Raw genomic sequence first — 27,477 nt, 5'->3', positions numbered from 1 at the left:
TCTGGCTGTCCAAATTGCATAATTTACCATACAAAAGACTAAAGTCAGAATTTAATAATTGGATATCAAAGGCTAGCTCAAGTGGACAATGGCTGAGGAGAAGTTCAGCAGTTCTATGCTGAGAAGTTATTATGATACTCTCTCGAGTACGCTATGATTCATTGCTTGGTCCATTGCCTTTCTTACTATATATCAATAATAATTCAACCAACCTTCACTCTTATAGCTACCACTTAAATGCTGACAATATCCGGTTGCATCCTGTTACTTTCCACAAGGGATAAATGACTCATGGAAAGAACAGAATCCTTGTGTCAAGAGAAGATGAAAAGGAACTGAATCCCTCTCAGCTTAAATCCCTGTTTACCTGCTTTCATCAGATTCTCATTTGTACAAGGAGAGTCAGCTGGTCTGTCATCTTCCCAATTTTATATTTTTATGTTGTTTGTCCCACAATTACCCATACTCAGTGGGTTTTAATGTCTATCTAAGAGTATATATTGAAATTAGCACATCATGTATGCACAGATCAGTTTATTACTTCAAAAAGTACTCTTCACTATTTCAGATGAAAGATTTCTCCCTCACACATGAGTGTAGCCATCATGAAAGTAATAACACTCTTATAGCCAGTTAGTTTTGGAAATTTGTGGTAAGGTCTTATAGGATCAAACTGCTGAGGTCATCAGTCCCTGGGCTTACACACTACTCAATCTAACTTAACCTAACTTATGCTAAGGACAACACACACACACACCCCTGCCTGACGGAGGAACCAAACCTCTGACAGGGGAAGCTGCATGGGCCATGACAAGGCACCTCAGACTACGCGGCCCCACAATTATGTCTTCCCCATTAGTGCTTCCCTATTTTATTCCTCGAATCTGTTTTGTAAGTAGAAATAGTCAGTTAAACGTATTTTATTAATCTTTAATAAAGTTTGATCACTGAGCCAACTAATTCATCATTAATGCAACAAAGAGAATTCCAAAATGGGTTGCACTCAATGGAATGAGAAATTAAATATGACTACTTACCACATAAATCCTAAGTTGAGTTGTATCTACAAAAATTGAAGTTATATTCTTCATGCACACAAGCAGAGAGCAAGAGAGATGGGAGGGGGGGATGCACAAGGGGAGGGGACGGAAAGACTCTGTTGAGTTGTTGTCTGGCTCACATCAAATACAGCAAATATAGAAGAGGCAGTGGGCAGAGGGTTGATTGAAGGTTAAGAAGAGGGAGGGACAGCAGAAAAAGATAGGTCAGAGACTGTTCACCTAACTGCAGGCTGAGGTTCCATCCCTGAACTACAAGCCCTACTTTGATGTGTCACTGTCATGGACAGAGTGGCCTCAGACGCAAGTAGAAGAGATGAGAGAGAGTTTTGGGGGAGGGTACGGGACTCTAACTAAAGAGTACCGTCTGTTAAGTTTTAAGCTGGCTGATCAGTTCTCTAGTCCTGAATTAGTAAAAGTCTGTAGACACTGGAAGTCTTGAACAGGTAGTAACCTTTTTTTGGCTGCAGCCATTGTTACCTAACTGACAGTACTATATGAAGTAGTCTTTGTTGACTGCTTCACTCTATTTTGTGCTGTTTCCCTTCCTGGTGATAAGTATACTTAACTGTTGCTGTTGGGATCTTTATTCCATATGTAAATACATAAGATGATTTATGTTTTAACTAGAAGAAACATTTAAGAGTTATTTACCTCATATGTGACATTTGCTTTTGTGTAAGTACTAGTAGTAGCAGTAGTAGTAGTAGTAGTAGTAGTAGTAGTAAGTTGTTAACAAAGAACCGCTTTCTAAGCATAAATTCTGAATTGCGACCTAGATTTCATGAAAATACTGCAATAAAGTAATGTGAGCAAGTAATAATTAAAACACATCCTAGTGCTCCACTATCAATTGTTGGAACTTAGGTAGTCTAAAAGATAATAATCTTCCAATAATCATTTTCACTATACTATATTATAATTATGATCAGTAACATGATTTCACAATTTCACTCAAGCCACTTGAGATGATTATCATAGCCATGATAATGAGACTTAGGTTGTAGAAATTATGATTACTAAATAACAAAGGTTAGCTAAAGGAAGAAGGAAGTTTTACATGTTCAGTAATCTAGATAAAGAAGCAGTTGCGTCATATGTCAAAGAGAAACTGAAAACATTTATGTATGGGTAGGAGTATGAATGTGAAACTGTGACTCAGGCTTAAAAAAGTAGTTGTTCAGTCACTGGATAAATATGTACCTAGAAGAACAGTTCACGACAAGAAATACCATTCATTGTACATGGTCATTGTAAAGTAACTTCTAAGGAAACAGTTACTACTGCATAATAGGTGTACAATAAAGCACAGGAGTATAGGCAGAGAGATGCTGCACAAAATGCACATAAAACTGCTTTCTCCATTAAAACGCATAGACCATGTACAAAGGATGTCACAGCAGAATTATTTGTAGCATCCATTACTTGAAATTTGAGGATTCATTGGTTGATAAACAACAGAAGCACTGTGATACAACTAGATTTGTCATTTTTATTAATACTTTTGTCACACAATTATGTGTCATGTGCCATTAAACAAGTGCTTAAGACAAAGGCAACTTGCCTAGGTATATTGACAAGGAATGGTACAAACTGTGACTAACAATGAACCAGAAGTGTGACAGTCCAGGACAACAGTCAACAAAAGTTCACAGAAGAGAGCTTAAATGAAGATGATGCTAGCATGCAGTGTTATTTGCCAAAAGTGCATTCATGAATTCTTGACAAATTACTTCCTAAATCGTTGATACAAATATATATGCTCTCCTGTACTATATCACATTATGGGATGAAGCTACATATCTTTCAACTACCCACAGCAGAAACGTTTTTGTGTAAAAATGTTTTAAAAAATAGAAAAATCAAAAAATTGTATTAAGATAACAAAATAGTAACTTACATATATGATGATTATTAATGAATATTGTTAAATTCTTCTCAAAATCTTAGGAAAGATTACTATTCATACCTACTCTTAAAGCATAATATAGTGTTTAAAGTATATAGTACAAAATCCTAATTCAATAAATAAATTCACCTGATATAGACCAAGTTTCTGAAATAGTCAAATGTATGCTAAGTACATTAACTAAAGTTTTTGTGTGACCAAGTTGCCTTTATTTATATGCAAATATACTTATGCAGTTGAATATTTATACTCCCATTTATAAGCAGTGAGCGTCGTTTAATATTAAAAATCTTACTTCCACATTATACAAATATACTAACAAAATACAATTTTTTTTAAAAAATATTTTCCCCAGATTACACATACACTCCTGGAAATTGAAATAAGAACACCGTGAATTCATTGTCCCAGGAAGGGGAAACTTTATTGACACATTCCTGGGGTCAGATACATCACATGATCACACTGACAGAACCACAGGCACAGAGACACAGACAACAGAGCATGCACAATGTTGGCACTAGTACAGTGTATATCCACCTTTCGCAGCAATGCAGGCTGCTATTCTCCCATGGAGACAATCGTAGAGATGCTGGATGTAGTCCTATGGAACGGTTTGCCATGCCATTTCCACCTGGCGCCTCAGTTGGACCAGCGTTCGTGCTGGACGTGCAGACCGCTTGAGACGACGCTTCATACAGTCCCAAACATGCTCAATGGGGGACAGATCCGGAGATCTTGTTGGCCAGGGTAGTTGACTTATACCTTCTAGAGCACGTTGGGTGGCACGGGATACATGCGGACGTGCATTGTCCTGTTGGAACAGCAAGTTCCCTTGCCGGTCTAGGAATGGTAGAACGACGGGTTCGATGACGGTTTGGATGTACCGTGCACTATTCAGTGTCCCCTCGACGATCACCAGAGGTGTACGGTCAGTGTAGGAGATCGCTCCCCACACCATGATGCCGGGTGTTGGCCCTGTGTGCCTCGGTCATATGCAGCCCTGATTGTGGCACTCACCTGCACGGCGCCAAACACGCATACGACCATCATTTGCACCAAGGCAGAAGCGACTCTCATCGCTGAAGACGACACGTCTCCATTCGTCCCTCCATTCACGCCTATCGCGACACCACTGGAGGCGGGCTGCACGATGGTGGGGCGTGAGCGGAAGACGGCCTAACGGTGTGTGGGACCGTAGCCCAGCTTCATGGAGATGGTTGCGAATGGTCCTCGCCGATACCCCAGGAGCAACAGTGTCCCTAATTTGCTGGGAAGTGGTGGTGCAGTCCCCTATGGCACTGCGTAGGATCCTATGGTCTTGGCGTGCATCTGTGTGTCGCTGCGGTCCAGTCCCAGGTCAACGGGCACGTGCACCTTCCGCCGACCACTGGTGACAACATCGATGTACTGTGGAGACCTCACGCCCCACGTGTTGAGCAATTCGGTGGTACGTCCACCCGGCCTCCCGCATGCCCACTATACGCCCTCGCTCAAAGTCCGTCAACTGCACATTCGGTTCACGTCCACGCTGTCGCGGCATCCTACCAGTGTTAAAAACTGCGATGGAGCTCCGTATGCCACGGCAAACTGGCTGACACTGCCGGCGGCGGTGCACAAATGCTGCGCAGCTAGCGCCATTCGATGGCCAACACCGCGGTTCCTGGTGTGTCCGCTGTGCCGTGCGTGTGATCATTGCTTGTACAGCCCTCTCGCAGTGTCAGGAGCAAGTATGGTGGGTCTGACACACCGGTGTCAATGTGTTCTTTTTTTCCATTTCCAGGAGTGTAGTATCAATATCTATTTACTATACTCAGTACAGCATGCAAATTGAGAAAGCATTTCTTCACAATAACACATTCTTCCAGTGTTTAAATATGTAAACCACCACTAGAAAAATGCTCCTATCAGAGCACAAAAATTATATTTCCCTCTAGAAGATGTTGTCAGAAAAGTGGAGAATAAGCTGCCTCAATCCTCATTTTGTCTTCCTCGCTAAAAATTTTGGCATGAAAACATATTCACACTCTTTTAATGCAGAACATTCTAAATCCTTTAGCCCAAACTCTCTCTGTAGTTATGTCATCACACTCGGCATCTCTTTCACTGTCACTGTCTCTCTCTCTCTCTCTCTCTCTCTCTCTCTCTCTCTCTCTCCCTCTCTCTCAGCCACTGCCTCCTTTCCTTTTCCTCCCACTGATTTAATAGTACATCCTACTGCCATTGTCTTCTCTCTCATTTACACAGTTTTCTTTTGTCTTTCTTTTTGGTTCCAACTCACTTTTTCTCCCTAAACCCTACACTAATGTGTTTAAAACTTTAATCCAAAATGTGTCCCTGTTGTGGGAGGGCTCAAGCCTATATATGGTCTTGACACATTCACTGTCTCATTTCTGTTTTGCCCCCAGTGCTTCTATCTACATTTGACTCTGGTTACTATTTTGCTGCCAGTGTCTCTCACTGGCTATCAACATCTCCTCTCTCTCTGGTCCCCAATGCTGTTGTCTTCATCCATCTCTCTTTCACTGCCACTTTTTCTCTTCTGCCATAACTGTCTCCTCTCTGTTTCTATTCAACTGGCACTGGCTCCTCTCTCTTCCACTTTCACTGTCTCTCTGATACTCTCTTTCAGCACAAAGAAACATGAACATGTTTGCACGGCTTAATTTTGGTGAAGAAAGCGGAATGAGGATTGAGGCAGTTGGTTCCCCACTTTTCTGTCAGAGTCTTTTGAAAATGAACATATTTGCCTTTTTTGTGCTCTGACAAGAGTGTTTTTCCACTGGTTCTTCTTTCCCATGCTAAGGCAGGGTGTGCTGCTTGTGCAAAAGAAATACTTACTGTAGGTCAGTAAAGTTATGGCAGTTTATTTGTATTCTACAACATATTTACATACTTTTACACATGCAAAGAACAATAAATAGGGATAATATATGCTTAAAACAAAACTGTTGGCTTTACATTATTTCTGGATACTTTGCTTATAAATCGTGTTTCACCAAAAACGAGGTATTTTTCAGGCATGTTAAGACCCTTCTTACCCCAGTTTTTGTCATTGCAGCACCACTTTTCTCATATTTCTATAGGTGTGAAGTGCTCATTATACACACAAAGGTGTTATGTTGGTGAAAAAAATTACTGAGTAAAAACAAAGTTTGGCGACCTCAGAATCCTTGTAGTGACCCTATAACCTTGACCATGTGTTCACATCATCCATTAAAACTACATTTATGCCTCAGATTGGATACTGCATCCATAAATATGGTACCTTCAAGCCTCTGCATCTCAGTAACAGATAATTTAGCAAAACAAGTCTCAAAGTTCCCTGAGAATGTCATCTTAAAAATCAAATGGTAAAGATTTCAAGGATTTTCTATTAATAGAAATTATAGAAGTGGCCATCCCCACAAATGGATATTTTGCACTCTAAAATATTGATTTTTCAGGGTTTTTACAGGAACCACCCACGAACAAATGGTGCTTTTATAAGCCACCTAAGGTCCCCTCTACACACACTTCATGCAAAAGAACCAACGAACTCGCTCAATTTGTGTTGGCTGGAGCAAGTGTGTAATGTAAATTTTGGACCTTGTACTATAGGATAGCTACAGTATTCCCATTCTTTTGGTAGGTCAACAAATGGTTGCCAGGACAAGGCCTATTCCATCCACTTGACCCCTTTTCTCTGTGATGAACAGAACGTGTGTTATGACCCCCTGAAAAATTGTATTTTGGTATGCATATTTTTTGGAAGATACTGGTACTGAGCACTGTCACACATGGACCAATAGCCTCCAAAATTTAATCAATTTCAAGCTATCATTCAAACTTAGAAAATTGAGAAAATATATTCCATCTACTTTCAACCTGTATCATGAATAAATAATAAACATGTGTAGTGTTCACTACACTAGCATTTAATATTCACCACACGACCTCTACAAATGTATATATTACAAGAAATCTATAACAAATCAAAAAGGATACAACAATAACCAATAATTAATTAAATGGCACAACTTACAAACTATTAATAAGAAAAATGGAGTATATTTAAAGAGAAACATATATTACATATGTAGGTGGATTTGTTTTCATTCTTTTCAATACCCTGATATTCTTACGATTTGATCACTTCATTCGAAAAGAAAAAAAGAAAAAAATAGGATAAATAAAATTTCTACTCTACTTTTTATTCTTTCTAGTAGGTCTCCAATCACCATCATGCTAAAGAGCCTTACAGCAATCGAATGTATAGGGCACTGTGGCTCATCTGGTCTTGCTTACAATACTTTCTTTTCCTTTGACACTAGTTGAGCTTTCTCACCCACCATAATGACAATGTGTGTGAAGAACATAGCATTTGCAAATTACAACTGGAGCTCAGCCCCAAATTCTGATGAGGCTTGAATAAAATCAATCCTCATGTGTCAGGATGTCTGCCATAGATGCCCTACAAGCTCATATTCACAGGAATACAAAAACAAACACTGACCCTAAATTCATATTCATCTCTTTCAATATGTATCAAGCACTTTCCAGTAATGGCAGTACTTCTATTATGGATAAATGCTCCTTCCATGTCACTGCTCACACAAGATTACCTTGATTGTGACCTTTCTTAATTCTTTTTCTCTTACTACTTGATTTAATGCATGCACAAATGACAACACTGCCAAATTTAATGTGAGTGCTGTCACTTCAAATTGGTATCACCAGTCATTAAAGAGAAAAGCCATGTATTTACAACAGATAGGATCAGGATTCCAGATGCCAATAGCTGCTTGTTATATCCAGACTGTGTAAGTATAAGGGACATTCAAAAAGAAACGAGTCATAGGCATAATAACAGAAACCAGTACCTGTATGTTAGAAGTATCAAACAGGGCTGTTGAGACACTTGTCCCACTGTGGCACAAGGTGGTGAATGGTTGTCTCATAAAATTCCCGGGGCTGCTATGTTAACCAGTTCCATATGTACAGATGGACGTCGTCATCCGAGGTGAATCGTTTGCACCTCAGTGCATTTTTAAGGGGACCAAACATGGCATAATCTTCAGATTCCCTTCCTGCAGCATGGGACAACAGTGAATGCCCAGTGTTACTTGCAGACCTTGACCACCCTTCAACAAGCGATTAAATCAAAATAACCAGGCAATCTCACCTGTGGGGTCATTCTGCTCCAGGACAATGCAAAGCATCATATAGCCAACATAATCGTGATACTCCTGCAGAAATTCAAATGGGAGGTTCTTGGTGACCCTCCATACAGTCTGGACCTCTCTCCTATGATTATGCAATTTTTGGTCCCCTTAAAAAGGCTCTGAGAGGCAAACAATTCCCCTCAGATGGCGGCGTCCAGATGTATGTGCAGAATTGGTTAACATTGCAGCTTCGGGAATTTTATGAAACTGCCATTCACCACCTTGTGTCACAGTGGGACAAGTGTCACATCAGCCAGGCTCAATACTTTTAACAAACAGGTACTGGTTTCTGTAATTAAGCCTCTGGCTAATTTCTTTTAGAATGCCCCTTATATTATACATGTTTTAAATGCAGTCGTTCCTCAAAAATGTCTGACTCACCTGACTGTGGCACAATAATTTCATATAATGGTTGTGTATCAATCACAAGCCATACATCATCATCCTTTTTTCAACACTAAATATAATGGTTTACAGGAACCACAATCTGATCTACCACTTTTGTATTCTTTCAGCATTCTTTGAAGTTTTATTTCTGCTGCTATTCTCTTCATTGTATTGGGTATGGCTCTGTATGAAACCATTTGTGTTCTATAACTTGGAATATGGTAAAATTGGAATATCTTCTTTAGCTGATTGTACAATGATGACCCAAAACATCATGACCATCTGCTTATACGAGCAGCTTATTTGTCTGTCTTTGGAATGATACATCACTGATTCATCAAAGATCAGACAGATTCTTTGTAGGTTTGTGGAGGTATGTGGCATTAGATGTATATGCACAAGTCATGTAGCTCAAGTAAATAATGGGCCACTGATTTGCCTCTGCAGTGATGATTCCCAATATAAACCCAGATGGGTTCCATCGGATTCAAATCAGGCAAATGTGGTGGCCAACACATCAAAGTAATTCAACTATAATTCTTGTCAAAGCATTGTAGCATGATTATAGCTTTGAGACATGAATAGCTATTCAGTTGAGATATGACATTGATGTCAGAGAAGACATCAGGCAGGTGGTCCACAGGTGGCATGTTGTCTTCGATTACTACCACAGGTCCCATGCAAGCACTATAGAATGTATACTGTAGCATAATACTGCTCCCACCAGTTTGTTTCAATGGCATGGTGTTGTGGCCACAAACATGATTCATCTGCCCATGTAACACTTTTCTATTCATCCACAGTCCAACCCCACAGGTCCTGTCTCCACTGCAATAACAACTGACAATGTCATTAGGTCAACACAGTAACACGTAGGGGCCATCTGCTGCAAAATACAATGTTCACCAATATGTGCTGAATGGTGTGTCCAGAAACACATGAGTGTGTACCAACATCATGCTCTTTCATCAGAGGTGCCACAGACCACCATCTATTCTACTTCACCAAGCAGACAATCCTCCAAATCCCAAGTACTGTGAAGCCTAGTGGTAGTTTCACTGCCATTCTACCACTTTTCTGTAGATGCTCATGACCATAGCACATGGACATTCAACCAGCTTTGCCATTTTTGAAATACCTGTTGACAGGCTATGGGTAATAACAATCTGCCCTTTGTCAATGCCACTTATCTCAGTGGATTTCCCCATTTGCAATCTGTATTTTCACTACAATGATTTCCCAGCTATCTCTTCTCTGCTTACATAATTTCCTCACCACATCACATTCCTGCAACATCACCAGGTGGCATCCAACCGTGTGCTGAACAGTGGTCATAATGTTTTGGGTGCCCAGTGTACTGTATGGCTGTGAAAGCACTGAACTCATTGCCAGAAATTGTTGAAATACCTACCTTTATGTGATATATCTCAGTTCTGGACCAGGCACCAACACTTCACTATATATAACTTTGTTTTGTCTAATATATCAGTCTTATGTCCTTTGGTTTTCAGATTTTATAGTTATAATTGGTACTGTTCCTTCCCAAACAGGTAAACAACTATTTCAAAAAGTATTAGGCCTGGTCCAACAGACATTTTATATTCCAAAATGGAAAAAATACTACTACTGTTGCCACTGAAATTTTTAGGCATTTGAAAATAAGTGTCTGGTATCTGTTGTACTTTGAATGCATATCATTTAAGATCCTAGTTGGAAAATTGGAATTTTATAGGATACACAACCCATCTACAGTTGTATTCAATGTCTTACTGAAGCAACAGGAGTCAGTTTGTATCATATTCTTAGTTGAAAGAAACTTAGATTGGAGTGCCACAGGATTTGGTCCTTGGTCCATTCCTGTTCACAATTGCAATAAATGATGGATCTTACTATGTAGGTCCCAATTCAGTACTGTCTTATGCAAATGGCAACACGTTGCTCAGCACATGGCATGGCATAATAGAATTGGATCTGGTACCACAGGAAAAAATTATAAGTAGCAATTAATTGGTTTTCTTCTAATGAACTCCTTTGTAACACAGAACACATGAACTAATTCTGTGGTTAACCATAGATGTAGAAAGAAAATCAGTAAAACTGTCATGCTTTCACATTCATCCCATATTAAACCGGGGGGAACATTTTATCCACATCTGTAAGAGTAAGAGAACAGCAAGAGTGTGCTATCTCATGTGGAAACTGGCAGATGCAGTCAGTAATGAGTATATGAAAGTGGCATATTTTGGCCTTTTGTCAACTGAACATTTCCTACTGTGTACTGATACAGCAACATCTCTGTTACGTCAATGAAATTCTGATTATTATTATTTTTTTAAAGTAAACAGAGTAATGAACAAAGTAAATGCTAAGTAACACTACTGACAGCTCTTTGTAAAGCTCAAGAGACTCACTGCTGTAAACCTACATAGCCCTACAGCATTTCTTTATGTGGAAAGTAATATAAATGAATCCAACACCTGTGAGAATATACACTATACAGCAAAAAGGACTGGACTTTGATATACATGACAGAGCCTGACACAGATTGCAAACTCACATAAAATAACATACTCCAAACCCTTTAATAAACTTTCAACATTGCTCATTCCTTGTACTATAATATTTTCAAAACTAAGTTCTGTGTGTGATTCTCAAAAATCCATTTTACAAGACAGTGAAATTGTTTGAAATAAACATTGTCAACATTGTTTTTAAGAATATTTATAAAAGAAGTGGAATTAAGTTGTGATAACCTCCCTGTAAAAATTGATATTACTTTTGTATTTAATGTCTAAAGCTACTCTGCAGTAAGTGGTGGATGGTGAATAAAGAACTGAATTGAACTGATGAAAAATTAAATGGATCGGAAGGTATGTTTTTAAATTTTTACCAAAACTCAACTAAATCAAGTACTTGTAGCAAAATCAGACTTGTAGAATAGAAGAGTCCATGAACATTTACAACAATGATGATTCAATTGAAGATAAATACAGATAATTTTTAAATAATATGTATCTTCCAGTTTCTCATTCAAACTATACTCATGTGATTGAAAAGGAAAAATATAGATAAATTTCAAGAAAGAAAAAGAGAGGGAAGACAAACAGAGATTTAATATATACAGGAATATTAAATAAATAAAGACATGAAACATTACAATATATTTTTAAATGGGAAACAATCTCAGTGAGGTCAATACATTCAGTATATATCATAAATGACACATCATTATGCTCTTCTGCAAAACGTTTTATCCAGTATGAATGAATTAGTGGTAAAATATTTAAGCAAGTACTCTACTCTGGTTGTACCTTCATATCAAACTATTTTTACATATCTCTTATTCAGAATCACACATAACATTTGGATATTTCACTTCTATAACACTATGCTTTCTTAATTAAAATGTTGTTTTGATTTACCAATGTAAGGGAATGTTTGGTCTCCTTTAAGTAGAGTATTTCTCTTGATGGTATTGCAATTACTAAATGAATTCGGTTCAGCTGCCCGCTTTTGTCTTCCAAAGCTAAAGTCACTTCCATCTTCACAGATTACATTAGTTCCTGTAATTAAAACATTTAAAAAATCCTTATTCATTTGCTTCTGAAATCTTGTAGAAGTTTCTTAAAGCTATTGTCAAAAATTAAATTACGCTAAATGTGGGCTGTAGAACTGATAAAATAAGAACTAGAATAAATTAAATTCAAAATTAATTTCAAACAACAATCAGAAGTCTGGCTTTTAAGGCTTTTAAGTAATTTATTTTTAAAGAGGCAGAGAAACAAATAAGACAGCAGAAACAAATAGGATGAAATACACATATTGGATAAAGGAAAAGTCACTCCATATCTATAGTGGCAACAGAAGATGCTGCAATTTACCAAAAATATCAATAATGCAACATCCAAAATCTAAATCCCATGATAGTAGGAAATTCTTGCAGTGGTCTACAACACATTCTGGAATTCATTAAATATTCTGTATCTGTGGTATTGTCCAAAGATTGTGGTGCCATAACAAAGTTGGCATCTGCATCAGTACCACAGAAGTTAACACTGTCTTGCTGCATTCAACAATGAAACATGTAGAGGATGGCTCAGCCCAGTTCTTGATCTCTGATCAACTAGAAAAACCCTCTACTTTGGATACATGTCTAAGATTGAACTCTCAGTCCAAACACTGTAAACTTTCTACTTCAAGAGAACAGCGTAGCAAATGTGTGCATCAGGTGATGCCTTAATATTCAAAAAAAGATGCAAATATTTGCCACAAACCTGTAGTAAGTTAAATAAACCTCATTTTGTTCTTTTAATAATGTGAACGGATATTACATTTCTTGTAGTTTGACTCCATGATCTCCCAGAGCAATCATAGACCCCACAGCTATGCCAGAAATCAGGTCACAACTAATGACAATGAGAAATGGAGCCTAAGTTGATCATCTTTTTAAGCCTGTTCCCTGGCCACTTGGTTCTGTTTGCATAGTGCACACATTGTTTTCAACACTACTTTTTCTCTAATTTCGTTCTTTTGTATTCATGTGTCCAATGCCATGTTTCACGATGTCTGAGCCACAACAAGAAATGTCTCTAATGACTTTGTGCAGTTTAAGGTGCAATAGACTGAATGTCTGCTGCTCAGTGACAGCCAGTTGGCATCATTACTGAGTAAACAAGCAGCTCTACCACTGGTAGCTGCAACAAAATTTCGCCCAAACTATAGCAAGATAGAAAACTGGTCTGACTATGAGGCACAATTGGAGGCCCATTTTGCTGCTTACCACATAATAGGTATGGAGTGCAATGCTTACTTTTTTGTCAGCCATGGGAGCTGACATTTACTGTCTGTATGTACAGTTGTGCATGGGCACTACTCCTAAATCAGTCAAGTGTGATGACATCTTTAAACTGCTTGACAAACATATGGATAGTTAGGTCCATGTCACAGCAGCAAGCTTTAAATTATTTCATCTTAAGCAACAGCAAAGACAAACTCCGAAACAATGGATAGCTGATGAGAATTCTTCCGGGTTGTATGATCGTGATCCATGGAACTTTTCTATCCCTGACATTTCACCCAAAGCTACGTTGGACATCTTTAGAGGTGCTCCTGGTTGTGCTGAGTCTTGCTGACTGACAAGTCAGACTTCAAAGAATGGCCTAAATACTGTGGAAAGTGGGAGTGGTCTGCATTTCGAGTGATAGCAGAGAGAAATCTTGCCAAGAATAAAATATAACTATCAACCATAGTATGTCAAAAATAAAAACTTCTCATCGATTCTGTAGTGCCACTGTCCATATATCACTGAGTTTCATAGCTTCTTCCTTTCTGTTAAAATTGTCCACATGTTTAAATATTTTCATGGCTTCTCTATTTAGCCATATAGTTCGTCATAGTACATACAATTTCAGTTTCCGAAAATTTCACTACATGTTCACCTGACTAAAGAGCATGTTCCACCAAAGCTGACTTGTCTGTTTTCCCTAGCCAGCAAAGACTTTCATGTTCATTCAACTGTGTATTCCCATTTCTCTTTGTAGTTCCAATGTAGACCCTACCACATTTACAGAGAATCTTTTATACACAACTTTCAGGTAGAGGGGGATGTTTATCCTTAAGAGAACAAAGTGCTTGACCCATTTTATTAGTTGGTCTGAAAATTGGTCAAACGTTATGTTTCCTTAAAATCTTGCCAATTTGATCTGTTACTTTTTTGATGAAGGGTAGAGAAACCATGTTCTTCCATCACTGTGTTGTATCTTTGTCCTTAGGCCTCCTGTTATTCGGTCACAAAACTCTATTTATTTCCTTATTAGAGTACCCATTCTTCTCAAAAGCCTGCTTTAGATGTTTACAGCCACATATTGGGCAAACTGATTCTGATGTAAAAGACTTATGCCATTTCACTGAGAAACTGAAGGGACTAACTTTGGCTCCTGAGGATATTCTTGTCGGTTTTGAAATAGTGTCTTTATTTAAAATGATTCTGCTTAATGAAGTTATGGTTTACACAGCAGATGTTTTCCCAGCAGATTTGACTGCTCTTTTCAGACACTGTCCCACCTCTAGTTAGGTCCAGTGGGAGGATGCATTTTATGAACAGGTTGATGGTGTGGCCATGGGTAACCCATGGAGTCCTATGATCACCAATTTTCACATGGAAAAATCAAACAATTATCTCTGGAAAAAGCAAATAAGAAACCATGTTGATGTTATCAAAGTGTGGATGATAGATTTGTGGTTTGGTCGCATGGAAAAAAAGCTTTAGAGGAATTCTTTTGTTATTTAAATAGTATAAATCCAAAAATCCAGTTTACCATGGAAATGGAGAAAGACAATGCAATTTCCTTCTTGGATGTCTTAGTTATGAGACAGACTGATGGCAGCTTGAAACATAAAGTCTTTTGGAAGATTACCAACAGATACATGCATAAGGATTCCAGTCATCATCCACAACAGGAAAAAGGTGTTATTAAAATTCTAGTGGACAGAGCTAAAAGGATTTGTGTGCTGGAATACCTAGATGCCGAGATAAACATGCTCTTCAGTCAGGTAATCATGTACTGAAATTTTTGTAAACTGAATTTTTTTTTGTACTATGACGAACTATTATCCACAGCTATATAGAGAAGCCATCAAAATTTATAAGCATGGGGATTGTTTTAACAGAAAAGAAGAAGCTATGAAACTCAGCGATATATGGACAGTGGCACTACATAATCGATGAGAAGATTTTATCTTTAACATACTATGATCAATAGTTATATTTTATCCTTGACAAGGTTTATCTCTGCTGTCATATGAAATCCAGACCACACCCACTTTCCATGGTATTTAGGCCATTCTTTGATGTCTGACTCATCAGTCAGCAAGACTCAGCAGAGCCAAGAGCACCTCAGGAGACATCCAACATAGCTCTGGGCAAAATATCAGGGACAGAAAAGTTCCATGGACCAAGGCCATACAACCCTGAAGAATTCTTGGTAGCTGAAACATCCAGTGGTGAAAGCCTTCATTGTATGAACTCGGAGGGTTCACAAGGCACTGTTAGTTTAACTGTTGTGCTATCCATTACAGAGATCTCATGTTACAGGATTCTACCACTAAGAATGTCTCAGATGCATTCATTCATGCAACAATTCTAAAGCTGCCAGAACCTGATTTAGAAACAGTTAGGTCTATTGTGGAATCTTGAACTATTCTGGACAACTTGGGTTGATTTTAAGGTTCTGTGTATTTCTGTTGTTCAAAGTGCACAAGATATTCAGTCTAAAGCACATTATAGCATTAAAGTGAATAATACAGGGCTCAGACAAACAGCATATATGTAAAAACTTTCTATCTCTTGGTATGTAATGTGTGCTACAAAATTCTACAAGGAAGTCTTGTCCACAACGCTTTTTGAATCATGACCGGAAAGGTTGTCCTCATCATGATGCAACATGCTACTGATGCAGACAGCAAGATCACATTCAGTGTGTTTACATGACACACCAGACTCAGCAACCAACCACTGCCAACCAACAGCACATAACCTTTTGGTGAAGCTATGCACAATGATGCATGCCAAAGCCTACATTTCAGTATCGCTGAAATCTTCCAGGACGGTGAACAGATTTTTTTGCCCATAATGAGTGGAACAAAAACAATTAATTTACAGTTGGATGCTGGTGCTTCTGTTTCCCAAATTAATAGAGACATATATGACAGGCTCAGTACCCCACTGCTACAGCAGCATGTTCCATTTTGTGTGCATAATTATAGAAACAGTGCAAACATTTTGGGGTTAGATTTATTCCATTTGTTTCACCTACGCACAAAGGACATTGTGTTACAAATCAGCATTTCAGTGCCTTACAATAATGTTTCTGATTTGTGCAATAAGCACAAGGAACTGTCTGAATGAGGTTTGGGATGGGCAAAAGAATTTGAAGCACACGTTACAGTGAAAGACAATATGCTGCTGTGATTTTTTTTGGTGCTCTGCCTGTCCCAAATGCAACACATGAGCAAATGGCTCAGGAACTGGACAGATGGAAAGACAGTTTGGTTAGCCAATCTGTTTCTGCAAACCACTGGGCATCAGGATTGGTAATTCTAAAGAAGCCCTGAGGTGTTTTAGGTCTGTGTGCTGATTTTAAAGCCACAGTAAACCCACAAGCTGTTGTGGATTCTTCTCCTGTTCCACATATGTAGGAATTGATTGAGAAACTGGCACAGGGCAGATACTTTTCAAAGTTTGCTGGGCGAGCAGCTTATGCAATAGTTTGTGGTAAACACTCATCTATGATTGTTCCAGATAAAAAAACTACCAACTAGAAGTACTCCAGCTCCTGCAATTTTTCAATGGTTCCTGGAACAGTGAACAGCAAAGGTCCCTCCTTGTGCAAATTATTTGGATAATATTACAGTCACAGGTTATGTGCCTGCTGAACATTTAGCAAACTTAGACTGTTTGTTACAAGTTCTTTCCGGGGCTGACCAAAAGTGCAATAAAGAATAAGGCTTCTTCTTGCAACAACTACAGGAATATTTTGATCATCATTAATTAATGCACAAGCAATTCAACCTACCATATTGATTTTTGCTGGTGTGACAGAGCTCCAAGATCTGCTGTTGCCCCATAACATTAAGGAGCTCCAATCAGTTATGAGGAAGTTTACATATTATGTCGAAGTTATCTATAATGGTGTGCAAATTGCTGAAAGCAGTTCAACGGATAAATGTTCCTTTTATGTGGTCCACAGACTCTCAAATGCATTTTAGCAATGAAAGGACATTTTGTTAAATAATCAATATTTTATTCATTTAGTTCCAACTAAGCATGTCATGTTAGCTGTAGATACAATTTCTTATGGGATCAGGGCCACGTTCTACCATAAAATTGGTTATTCTGATAGACCTACTGCTTTTCCCTTGAAAACTCTCAAAAAAATACAGTGTAACTACAGTCAACTTCAAGAAGAGGCACTCACCATTATTTATAGTGTTACAAAGTTCCACCAATACTTCTAAGTTTGGAAGTTCTACTTCCTGACAGAGCATCAGCCTTTGACAGCCTCGTTCAAACCTGCAAAGCCTGTCCCCCTCAGATGGCACAAAAATTGCAATGTTGGGCACTGATATTGTCTAATTATCAGTATGAACTGTTGTACAGGCACACCACCCAACAATCACATACTGACTTGTTGTCTTGGTTACCAGTCAGTACCGACATAGCATTTGATTCATCTGAGGAGTCATGTTTTCAGACTGATACAAAGGATTTTGAATGTCTCCAAAAATTTCTCTCAATTTTCAGCATGATGCCATTGCAACTGCTTATGAAGCTGTTCTGCATGTTGTTTTCCAATATATGCACCATGGGTAGCCATGTGGTTTAAAAGATGTTCCCTACCCAAGAGCACGTTGCTACTTTTTGCATCATCACACACTTCCTTCATTGGGAAGTTTTGTCTTTATTCAACTAAGGTAAATGGGGAAGCAACTCAGCAGATGTCATTGTATTTGGCAGGCAATGGATGCTCAGATTGAGTAAATAACATCTCACTGCAAAGTTGCACAGAACATCAATCAGTTCCGCCACAACATTTTTCTGAGTGTCCACATCCGGACCAAGGGAATGCATTCATATTAATTTTGAGGGCATGTTCTGGAATGTGATATGGTTGTTAGTGGTTGACAGTTATAATAAGTTTACTTTTGTTGTATCCTTTACATACATCACTACTGCACCCAAGACATCCACCATTACTGCAAGTACAGTATCAGCTTTGTCTTCAGTTTTTTTGTCCTGAAGGTCTTCCAGAGGTCATTGTCTTGGACAATGGACCACAATTCACATCAGCCAATATCCAACAGTTTTGTGCATCAATGGCATACACCATGTAATCACAGCAATTTTTCATCCAAAGTCTAGTGGTGAAGCTGAATGGTTCATACAAATGTTCAAAAGTCAGATGGAGGACTGTTCCTAGTCACATGATAGGAAGGCATTGATAGAATCATTACAACACCATGGCCTTCATGGAAACAATTCATTTGGCCATGTCAGACAAACTTCTAGCCTCAAGACAAAGGCCTTCTGGAAATAAACAGTGTTCGGAGTGCAGAGTTATTACAAAAACCATCAGACATTCTTTTTACATCATCCCAGGTTCTACCAGGCTGCAGGGGCACCACCAAAATCAACCATGGTGCACTTCTGAGTATATCAGTGATTCTGCTGCAGTGTGTTTGTCCACAGATCCAGCCAGCACATTGATGGGGTCCACAACAGCAGTTGTTTCTGTCTTTCCACCAGTCATGGCAAACACCATCCACTGTGGGGCCCAAGGAGGTCAACACCCCACCACGGACACCATTGCTGCTCGCATCACTAAAGCCAGTGCCCATCCACCTGCCATATCTGATGTCCATTGTGTAGCGCCCTCAGAACATCATCACAGCACTCCAGAAGATCCCTTTGCGGTTCAGTTAACCTTGGCATCTGCATCTCCAGATGCTGGTATGCATTCTCCATCTGGTTTTTTGGTCAGTGTCACCAGTCATTCTCAAGGGTGGATATTGGCATACAGTCAAAGATGTGCCATCAGCTGTCATTACCCACCTGCCTCCTCATTTGCATCCACATTCTGTTCCTCTCTTCCCTCCCTCCTGCAGTCATCGTGTGCATCCACCCCACATGAAGATGGTGCAGGGGTTTAGAAGGGAGAGGCATGTTGTATCAACAAAAGATTGAGGTGTTGTAACGAAGTCGTACCTTGCATCAATACCACAGAAGTTAATGATGTCTTGCTGCATTCTGCAATGATGAATTGGAGGTGCTGGTGAAACCATGTCCTCCCTTCCAGCACCACCACATGGAGGCTAATATACAACCAAGCAGAGGAAGGCTCAAGCATTGCTTGACCTCCAATCAAGCAGACAACATCATATAGTTAGGACACAAGTGTTACTCGTATCTTAGATTGAATTGTGAATCTGAACATTGTGAACTTAGTACTTCAGGAGAAGAGTTTAGTAAATGTATGCATCAAGTGATGTTTTATTATTCAAAGACAGCTGCAAATATTTGGCTCATTCCTGTGGCAAAAGATTGCACAAATCTATGTAAGTCTTTTTACAGTTCTTGTAATAAAGTGAACAAATATCTTGTAAGTTGTAGTTACATTCCAGAACACTCAAAGAACTCACAAATATAATGGATAATTGTAGTTTCATAAGGTCATAGCAGTTTTGATCATCCATTTTTTACTTACATGAGAATGTAAGAAAATAAAAAAGTACATTCAGAGTGAATGCTTTTACATTAAAAAGGAATATTATTTGTAACACAACCAAGTTATAGTTATGATTAACAACAACATAGAAGAACCACAATTCATATCAGAAGACACTACATAAATAGTTACTCAGTACCTCGATAAAAGTAGTACTTCACAGTATACCCATACAAACTCAACCAAGAAATTCATAAGAACAAGTGGAGCAACAAATTGCTTAAAAGTCAGGTAGTTACAAATGTTTGAAATTTCACAACATATCATGATGTACATGAGTACTGATAAAATCACTGCAATATCATGCAGAAACAATGATAACAGTAAAATATCAGAAAGTAGAATTTCAAACTGGCAGATGTCTCTGACAGACACAGTCTCACAATTCAGTCTCACAATTCAGAAACTGATCTTCAGATGTAAATAAACATGTGAATTGCACTTGCCAATTGCCCTATGTCATGCGCTCATGTTCAGCAGACATGAAACATTTTGATATTCTTGTGGAGTCTTATCAATGATATTGTGTTTGTACTATACTTATTGGGTTCTCTAGCAGAGCACAGAGCAAATAGCTATGCCACAACTGAACAAGTTACTTTCAACATTCTGCAACCAATTTGGCAAGAAATCTACTTAGGATGGGATGTGTGCCAGATAAACAATAGAACTCTAATCCTAGTATAATTCTTGGGTGTACATCTGGGTGACATCATAAATACTCTATGATATTTTGGCAAAATGTATCATTGCAATCTTCAGGTGGTTCTCGATGACTGTTGCTCCATTCCTGTTGGCATCCTCCTAGTTTGGCAGTTGATGGAAGGACTGCACTCTTCCTGCAGGCAGGCTGATAGTGCAGTCAAGTGCTTGCACAGGTTTTACCTTTAATTTTCTGGGAATTATTTAATAAATAGCAACTTCTAAACAAAAAACAGTTTGGCTGGAAGTGCAAAAACAGTTTGATTTTGAATTAAATAGCTGTAGAACAATTCACAAAAATAGCTTTACAGGTTCTGGATAAAAGAGACCTTCTGATATGAATTTCTCTAGACTATGTTAAAGCATTTGACATGGTTGATTAAGAAACACTTAATTACAAACTTGATGTGCTGGAAATAAGTGGGACTGTCTTAGTCAGTAAAAAGAGGATGTGTGGGGGATCATCCAAATTTCAAGGAACTCAAAATACACAATGCAACATTTTTGATTTCGTAAGTATGTGGACAAATGAGTTCTTCAGGAGAGTCTATTGATCTAAATACTGTTTCTCACTTACATTAATGATTCAAGCAATGGAAAATACAGGATGGAATAATGACAATATCACAAAAAGAATAGTTTGCTCCTCACCATATACAGGAGACACTGAGTTGCTGACAGGCACAACAAAAGAACTGCTACACATTTGAGCTTTTGGCCAAGAGGCTGTCTTCAAAAGTAAAAAGCACACTCGCACTGATAAGATCAAAAATCTCTCTCTCTCTCTCTCTCTCTCTCTCTCTCCCCCCCCCCCCCCCCCCCCACACACACACACACACACACACACAGACATGACCACACATGACGCAGATAATTTAATAGTCATGGGTGACTGGAATACGAGAGTAGGAAAAGGAAGAGAAGGAAACATAGTAGGTGACTATGGATTAAGAGTAAGAAATGAAAGAGGAAGCCGTCTGGTAAAATTTTGCCCAGAGCATAACTTAATCATAGCTAACACTTGATTCAAGAATCTTGAAAGAAGGTTATATACATGGAAGAATCCTGGAGATACTAGAAGGTATCAGATTATATAATGGTTTCCAGGGGCAGATGTGGACTCTGACCACAATCTATTGGTTATGAATTGTAGATTAAAACTGAAGAAAGTGCAAAATGGTAGGAATTTAAGGAGATGGGACCTGGATAAACTGACTAAACCAGAGGTTGTACAGAGTTTCAGGGAGAGCATAAGGGAACAATTGACAGGAATGGGGGAAAGCAATACAGTAGAAGAAGAATGGGTAGCACGGAGGAATGAAGTAGTGAAGGCAGCAGAGGACAAAGTAGGTAAAGGACAAGGGCTGGTAGAAATCCTTGGGTAACAGAAGAAATATTGAATTTAATTGATGAAAGGAGAAAATGAAGCAGGCAAAAAGGAATACAGATGTCTCAAAAATGAGATCAACAGGAAATGCAAAATGGCTAAGCAGGGATGGCTAGATGACAAATGTAAGGATGTAAAGGCTTATCTCGCTAGGGGTAAGATAGATACTGCCTACAGGAAAACTAAAGAGACCTTTGGAGAAAAATAACCACTTGCATGAATATCAAGAGCTCAGATGGAAACCCAGTTCTAAACAAAGAAGGGAAAGCAGAAAGGTGGGAGGAGTATATAGAGGGTCTATACAAGGGTGATGTTCATGATGACAATATTTTAGAAATGGAAGAGAATGTAGATGAAGATGAAATAGGTGCTATGATAGTGCGTGAAGAGTTTGATAGAGCACTGAAAGACCTGAGTCGAAACAAGGCTCAGGGAGTAGACAACACTCCATTAGAACTACTGCCAACCATGGGAGAGCCAAGCTTATCAAAACTCTACCATCTGGTGAGCAAGATGTTAGAGATAGGTGAAATACCCTCAGACTTCAAGAAGAATATAATATTTCCAATCACAGAGAAAGCAGGTATTGACAGATGTGAAAATTACTGAACTATCAGTTTAATAAGCCACTGCTGCAAAATACTAACACGAATTCTTTACAGACAAGTGGAAAAACTGGTCGAAACCGACCTCACATAAGATCAGTATGGATTCCGTATAAATGTTGGAATACGTGAGGCAATATTGACCCTATGACTTAACTTAGAAAATAGATTAAGGAAAGGCAAACCTACATTTCTAGAATTTGTAGACTTAGAGAAAGCTTTTGACAATCTTTACTCAAATACTCTCTTTCGAATTCTGAAGGTGGCAGGGGTAACATACAGGGAGCGAAAGGCTATTTACAATTTGTACAGAAACCAGATGGCAGTTTAAGAGTCTAGGGGCATGAAAGGGAAACAGTGGTTGGGAAGGGAGTGAGACAGGGTTATAGCCTATCCCCGTAGTTATTCAATCTGTATATTGAGCAAGTAGTAAAGGAAACAAAAGAAAAATTCGGAGTAGGTATTAAAATCCATGGATAAGAAATAAAAACTTTGAGGTTCATCGATGACATTGTAATTGTGTCAGAGACAGCAAAGGACTTGGAAGAGCAGTTGAATAGAATGGACAGTGTCTTGAATGGATGGTATAAGATGAACATCAACAAAAGCAAAACGAGGATAATGGAATGTAGTCAAATTAAGTCAGGTGATGCTGAGGGAATTAGATTAGGAAATGAGACACTTAAAGCAGTAGATGAGTTTTGCTATTTGGGGAGCAAAATAACTGATGATGGTCGAAGTAGAGAGGATATAAAATGTAGACTGGCAAATGACAAGGAAAGCGTTTCTGAAGAAGAGAAATTTGTTAAGATTTAGTATAGATTTAAGTGTCAGGAAGTTGTTTCTGAAAGTATTTGTATGGAGTGTAGCCATGTATGGAAGTGAAACATGGAAGATAAGTAGTTTGGACAAGAAGAGAATAGAAGCTTTTGAAATGTGGTGCTATGGAAGATTAGATAGGTAGATCACATATCTAATGTGAAGGTATTGAATAGAATTGGGGAGAGGAGGACTTTGTGGCACAATGTGACAAGAAGAAGGGATCGGTTGGTAGGACAGGTTCTGAGGCATCAGGGAATCACAAATTTAGCATTGGAGGGCAGCGTGGAGGGTAAAAATTGTAGGAGACCAAGATATGAATACACTGAGCAGATTCAGAAGGATGTAGGTTGCAGTAAGTACTGGGAGATGAAGAAGCTTGCACAGGATAGGGTAGCATGGAGAGCTGCATCAAACAAGTCTCAAGACTGAAGACCACAACAACCACAACAAGGAAGTCATTTAGAGTGGTATAATATTTTATTTTGTCCCCAAATTATTTATAAGTTCCAGTAATCAAGATATATAGAGTTTTTATAATTGTCTGTAATTAATCCAGAAAGTTATGACGTAAAATGTAACATATGTCAACAGTCCAAAGCAAATCCTGAATTTGTCAATAGATAATATGTAAGTAAACTATGAAGAAATAATATTCCAGTTATTTGCCATTGATCCCTTTCAGACCTGGCGTCCAGTATATTGGACACTGACTTTTATACACATTTTATATCAGTAAACTATTTCACGCACCATTGAAACCAATTGCCTGTTTACTAAACATCTCTAGTGTTAAGTTCCATGCATCTTGGTGCCATCTACAATGTACTACATCGAAAAACAATCAAGATGGCGGACCCATTGCGAAATGCTCCAGGTAAGTCATATTTACGTGTTAAATACTGCAGTATAGACGATTTCTTGTGCTCAAAAAAAATATACTGGGTAAGATTCTTCTGTAGAAATTGCATTTAACGTAAGAGATGTGGGATTATGAACATAATTGAGCTATTATGGCACTAAATTAATTCGTCCAAAATTCTGGACATCAGGATTCGGCTGTAATATTTTTATCCTAATAAGTTGCTGTGAAAGCATTGATATAGTGGTTGTTTTCAACCTACTTCTCTCTTATAACGTTCTTTCAGTTAATTTTTCATTCATAGCATAATATATTAGCTAATAAATTATTTTATCTGTCGTATCCAGTAATTAGCTTTTATGTTATGACGTTTTCATCTGTTTGCTAAAACTCGGTTTTTGTTTGTAGATCACAGGAAGGTATACAACACAACAAATCCAAATCACATCAAGAAGATCCTAGACCTCTTAGCAGAAGGAGATGTTTTTGATATCAATATCGATATTTCAGATAACGAAGATCATCTTGAAAATATTCTAGGCACTGTTTCCACAACTCCAAGGATAGGAAGTGAGAAAATGACAGCGAAATATGATTTTTTGGTGACACAATTTGAATTCACAGAAGATGCAGTGGACATAGTGTCAGTTCGTAATGGTCTACAAGGTGACAAAGAGCCACATGAGCTACCTGTACTTGCAGAGACTGTATGTAATAGTGAACCAGAATATGACTATCTCACTAGCAAAGAAGAAAAAAGTATAGACATCACCCTTGGTCACCTCCTGCTATTCATTTTGAGAATCAGTGCTATATTGATCAAGAAATGTAAGAAGAATGTGTGTTACTTTATTAACTATGTAACAGTACAAGAATGGGAAATGTGTTCGGGAAACACAAATATATAAGCATTACAGTCTGGTTATACAAATTTCAAACCAACTAACGCAGATGAAATAAAAGCACTCATTGGCCTGCATATGGCGATAGGAAACTTGAAATTTCCTCGAGTGAGACTTTACTGGGACAAGTTTGTTGGAATAGGTTTATTCTTAGATTCTATGACTAGAGATAGGTCTTTCCAGTTGCAAAATGCTCTGCATATTGTCAACAATTTGGAACGCCCTGAAAAATCAAATGACAAATTGTATAAAGTTCGAAGTTTGTACAACTCCATTAGAAGAAGGTGTTTAGAACTCTCCCTTGAAGAATCTTTATGTATTGATGAACAGATGGTTCCATTCAAAGGTCAACTTTCAATCAAGCAGTATGTGAAAGGCAAGCCGTGTCATTGGGGAATTAAAATATTTGTTTTGGCTGGAAGATCTGGTGTTGCTTATGACTTCCTAATATATCAGGGTAGTGCGACTGAGCATGATGAACGGAATAAGAAACTATTCAGTTTAGGAGCATCTGTTGTGCTCCATTTGTGTGACAGAATAAAAAGTAAAGGACACAAACTATATTTTGATAATTACTTCTCTTCTTATCATATTATTCAAGTACTAAAATACAGAAAAATGTTTACTGCTGGAACAGTTCATGTAAACAGGTTTTTTTCTCCTACGTTGATAAATGACAAAGATATCAGACACAAGGAGAGACGATTTTCTGACCAGGTTGTCAGTAGAAACAATGTAGTCCTGACAAAGTGGCTTGCTGGGCGGGGACTACCCAAGAGGATGTTGTTAACAGGAGAAAGAAAACGGGCGTTCTACGGATTGGAGTGTGGAATGTCAGATCACTTAATAGGGCAGATAGGTTAGAAAATTAAATAGGGAAATGGATAGGTTAAAGTTAGATATAGTGGGAATTAGTGAAGTTCGGTGGCAGGAGGAACAAGAATTCTGCCCAGGTGACTACAGGGTTATAAACACAAAATCAAATAGGGGTAATACAGGAGTAGGTTTAATAATGAATAGGAAAATAGAAATGCGGGTAAGCTACTACAAACACCATAGTGAACGCATTATTGTGGCCAAGATAGATACGAAGCCCACACCTACTACAGTAGTACAAGTTCATATGACAACTAGCTCTGCAGATGACGAAGAAATTGAAGAAATGTATGATCAAATAAAAGAAATTATTCAGATACTGAAGGGAGATGAAAATTTAATAGTCATGGGTGACTGGAATTCGGTAGTAGGAAAAGGAAGAGAAGGAAACGAAGTAGGTGATTATGGACTGGGGCAAAGAAATGAAAGAGGAAACTGCTTGGTAGAATTTTGCACAGAGCACAACTGAATCATAGGTAACACTTGGTTCAAGAATCATAAAGAAAGGCTGTATACATGAAAGAAGCCTGGAGATACTGACAGGTTTCAGATAGAATATATAATGGTAAGACAGAGATTTAGGAACCAGGTTTTAAATTGTAAGACATTTCCAGGGGCAGATGTGGACTCTGACCACAATCTATTGGTTATGACCTGTAGATTAAAACTGAAGGAACTGCAAAAAGGTGAGAATTTAAGGAGATGGGACATGGATAAACTAAAAGAACCAGAGGTTGCACAGAGTTTCAGGGAGAGCATAAGGGAACAACTGGCAGGAATGGGGGAAAGAAATACTGTAGAAGAAGAATGGTTAGCTTTGAGGGGTTAAGTAGTGAAGGCAGCAGAGGATCAAGTAGGTAAAAAGACGAGGGCTAGTAGAAATCCTTGGGTAACAGAAGAAATATTGAATTTAATTGACGAAAGGAGAAAATATAAAAATGCAATAAATGAAGCAGGCAAAAAGGAATACAGATGTCTCAAAAATGAGATCGACAGGAAGTGCAATACGGCTAAGCAGCGATGGCTAGAGGACAAATGTGAGGATATAGAGGCTTATCTCACTAGGGGTAAGATATATACTGCCTACAGGAAAATTAAAGAGACCTTTGGAGATAAGAGAACCACTTGTATGAACATCAAGAGCTCAGATGGAAACCCAGTTCTAAGGAAAGAAACGAAAGAAGAAAGGTGGAAGGAGTATATAGAGGGTCTATACAAGGGTGATGTACTTGAGGACAATATTATGGAAATGGAAGAGGATGTAGATGAAGATGAAATGGGAAATATGATACTGCGTGTAGAGTTTGACAGAGCACTGAAAGACCTGAGTCGAAATAGGGCCCCCGGAGTAGACAACATTCCATTGGAACTACTGACAGCCTTGGGAGAGCCAGTCCTGAAAAAACTCTACCATCTGGTGAGCAAGATGTATGAGCCAGCCGAAATAATCTCAGACTTCAAAAAGAATATAATAATTCCAATCC

The 27,477-nt window shown here is 38.4% G+C and overlaps 1 protein-coding gene across 2 annotated transcripts in view; it reads right to left on the bottom strand.

Annotated features, from left to right (window-relative positions):
- The window catches only part of LOC126268028 (integrin alpha-PS5-like), a 554,707-nt gene that overhangs the window by 292,967 nt on the left and 234,263 nt on the right, over nt 1-27,477 (bottom strand). For both annotated transcript variants that reach the window (XM_049973448.1, XM_049973449.1), the window contains exon 7: nt 11,981-12,121. In XM_049973448.1, the coding sequence (XP_049829405.1) occupies nt 11,981-12,121 (141 nt within the window). The remainder of the gene's footprint in view (nt 1-11,980; nt 12,122-27,477) is intronic.

This window comes from Schistocerca gregaria, chromosome 4, assembly GCF_023897955.1.
Source record: "Schistocerca gregaria isolate iqSchGreg1 chromosome 4, iqSchGreg1.2, whole genome shotgun sequence".
Taxonomy (NCBI): Eukaryota; Metazoa; Arthropoda; class Insecta; order Orthoptera; family Acrididae; genus Schistocerca; species Schistocerca gregaria.
This window is presented reverse-complemented; position numbering and strand designations above follow the sequence as displayed.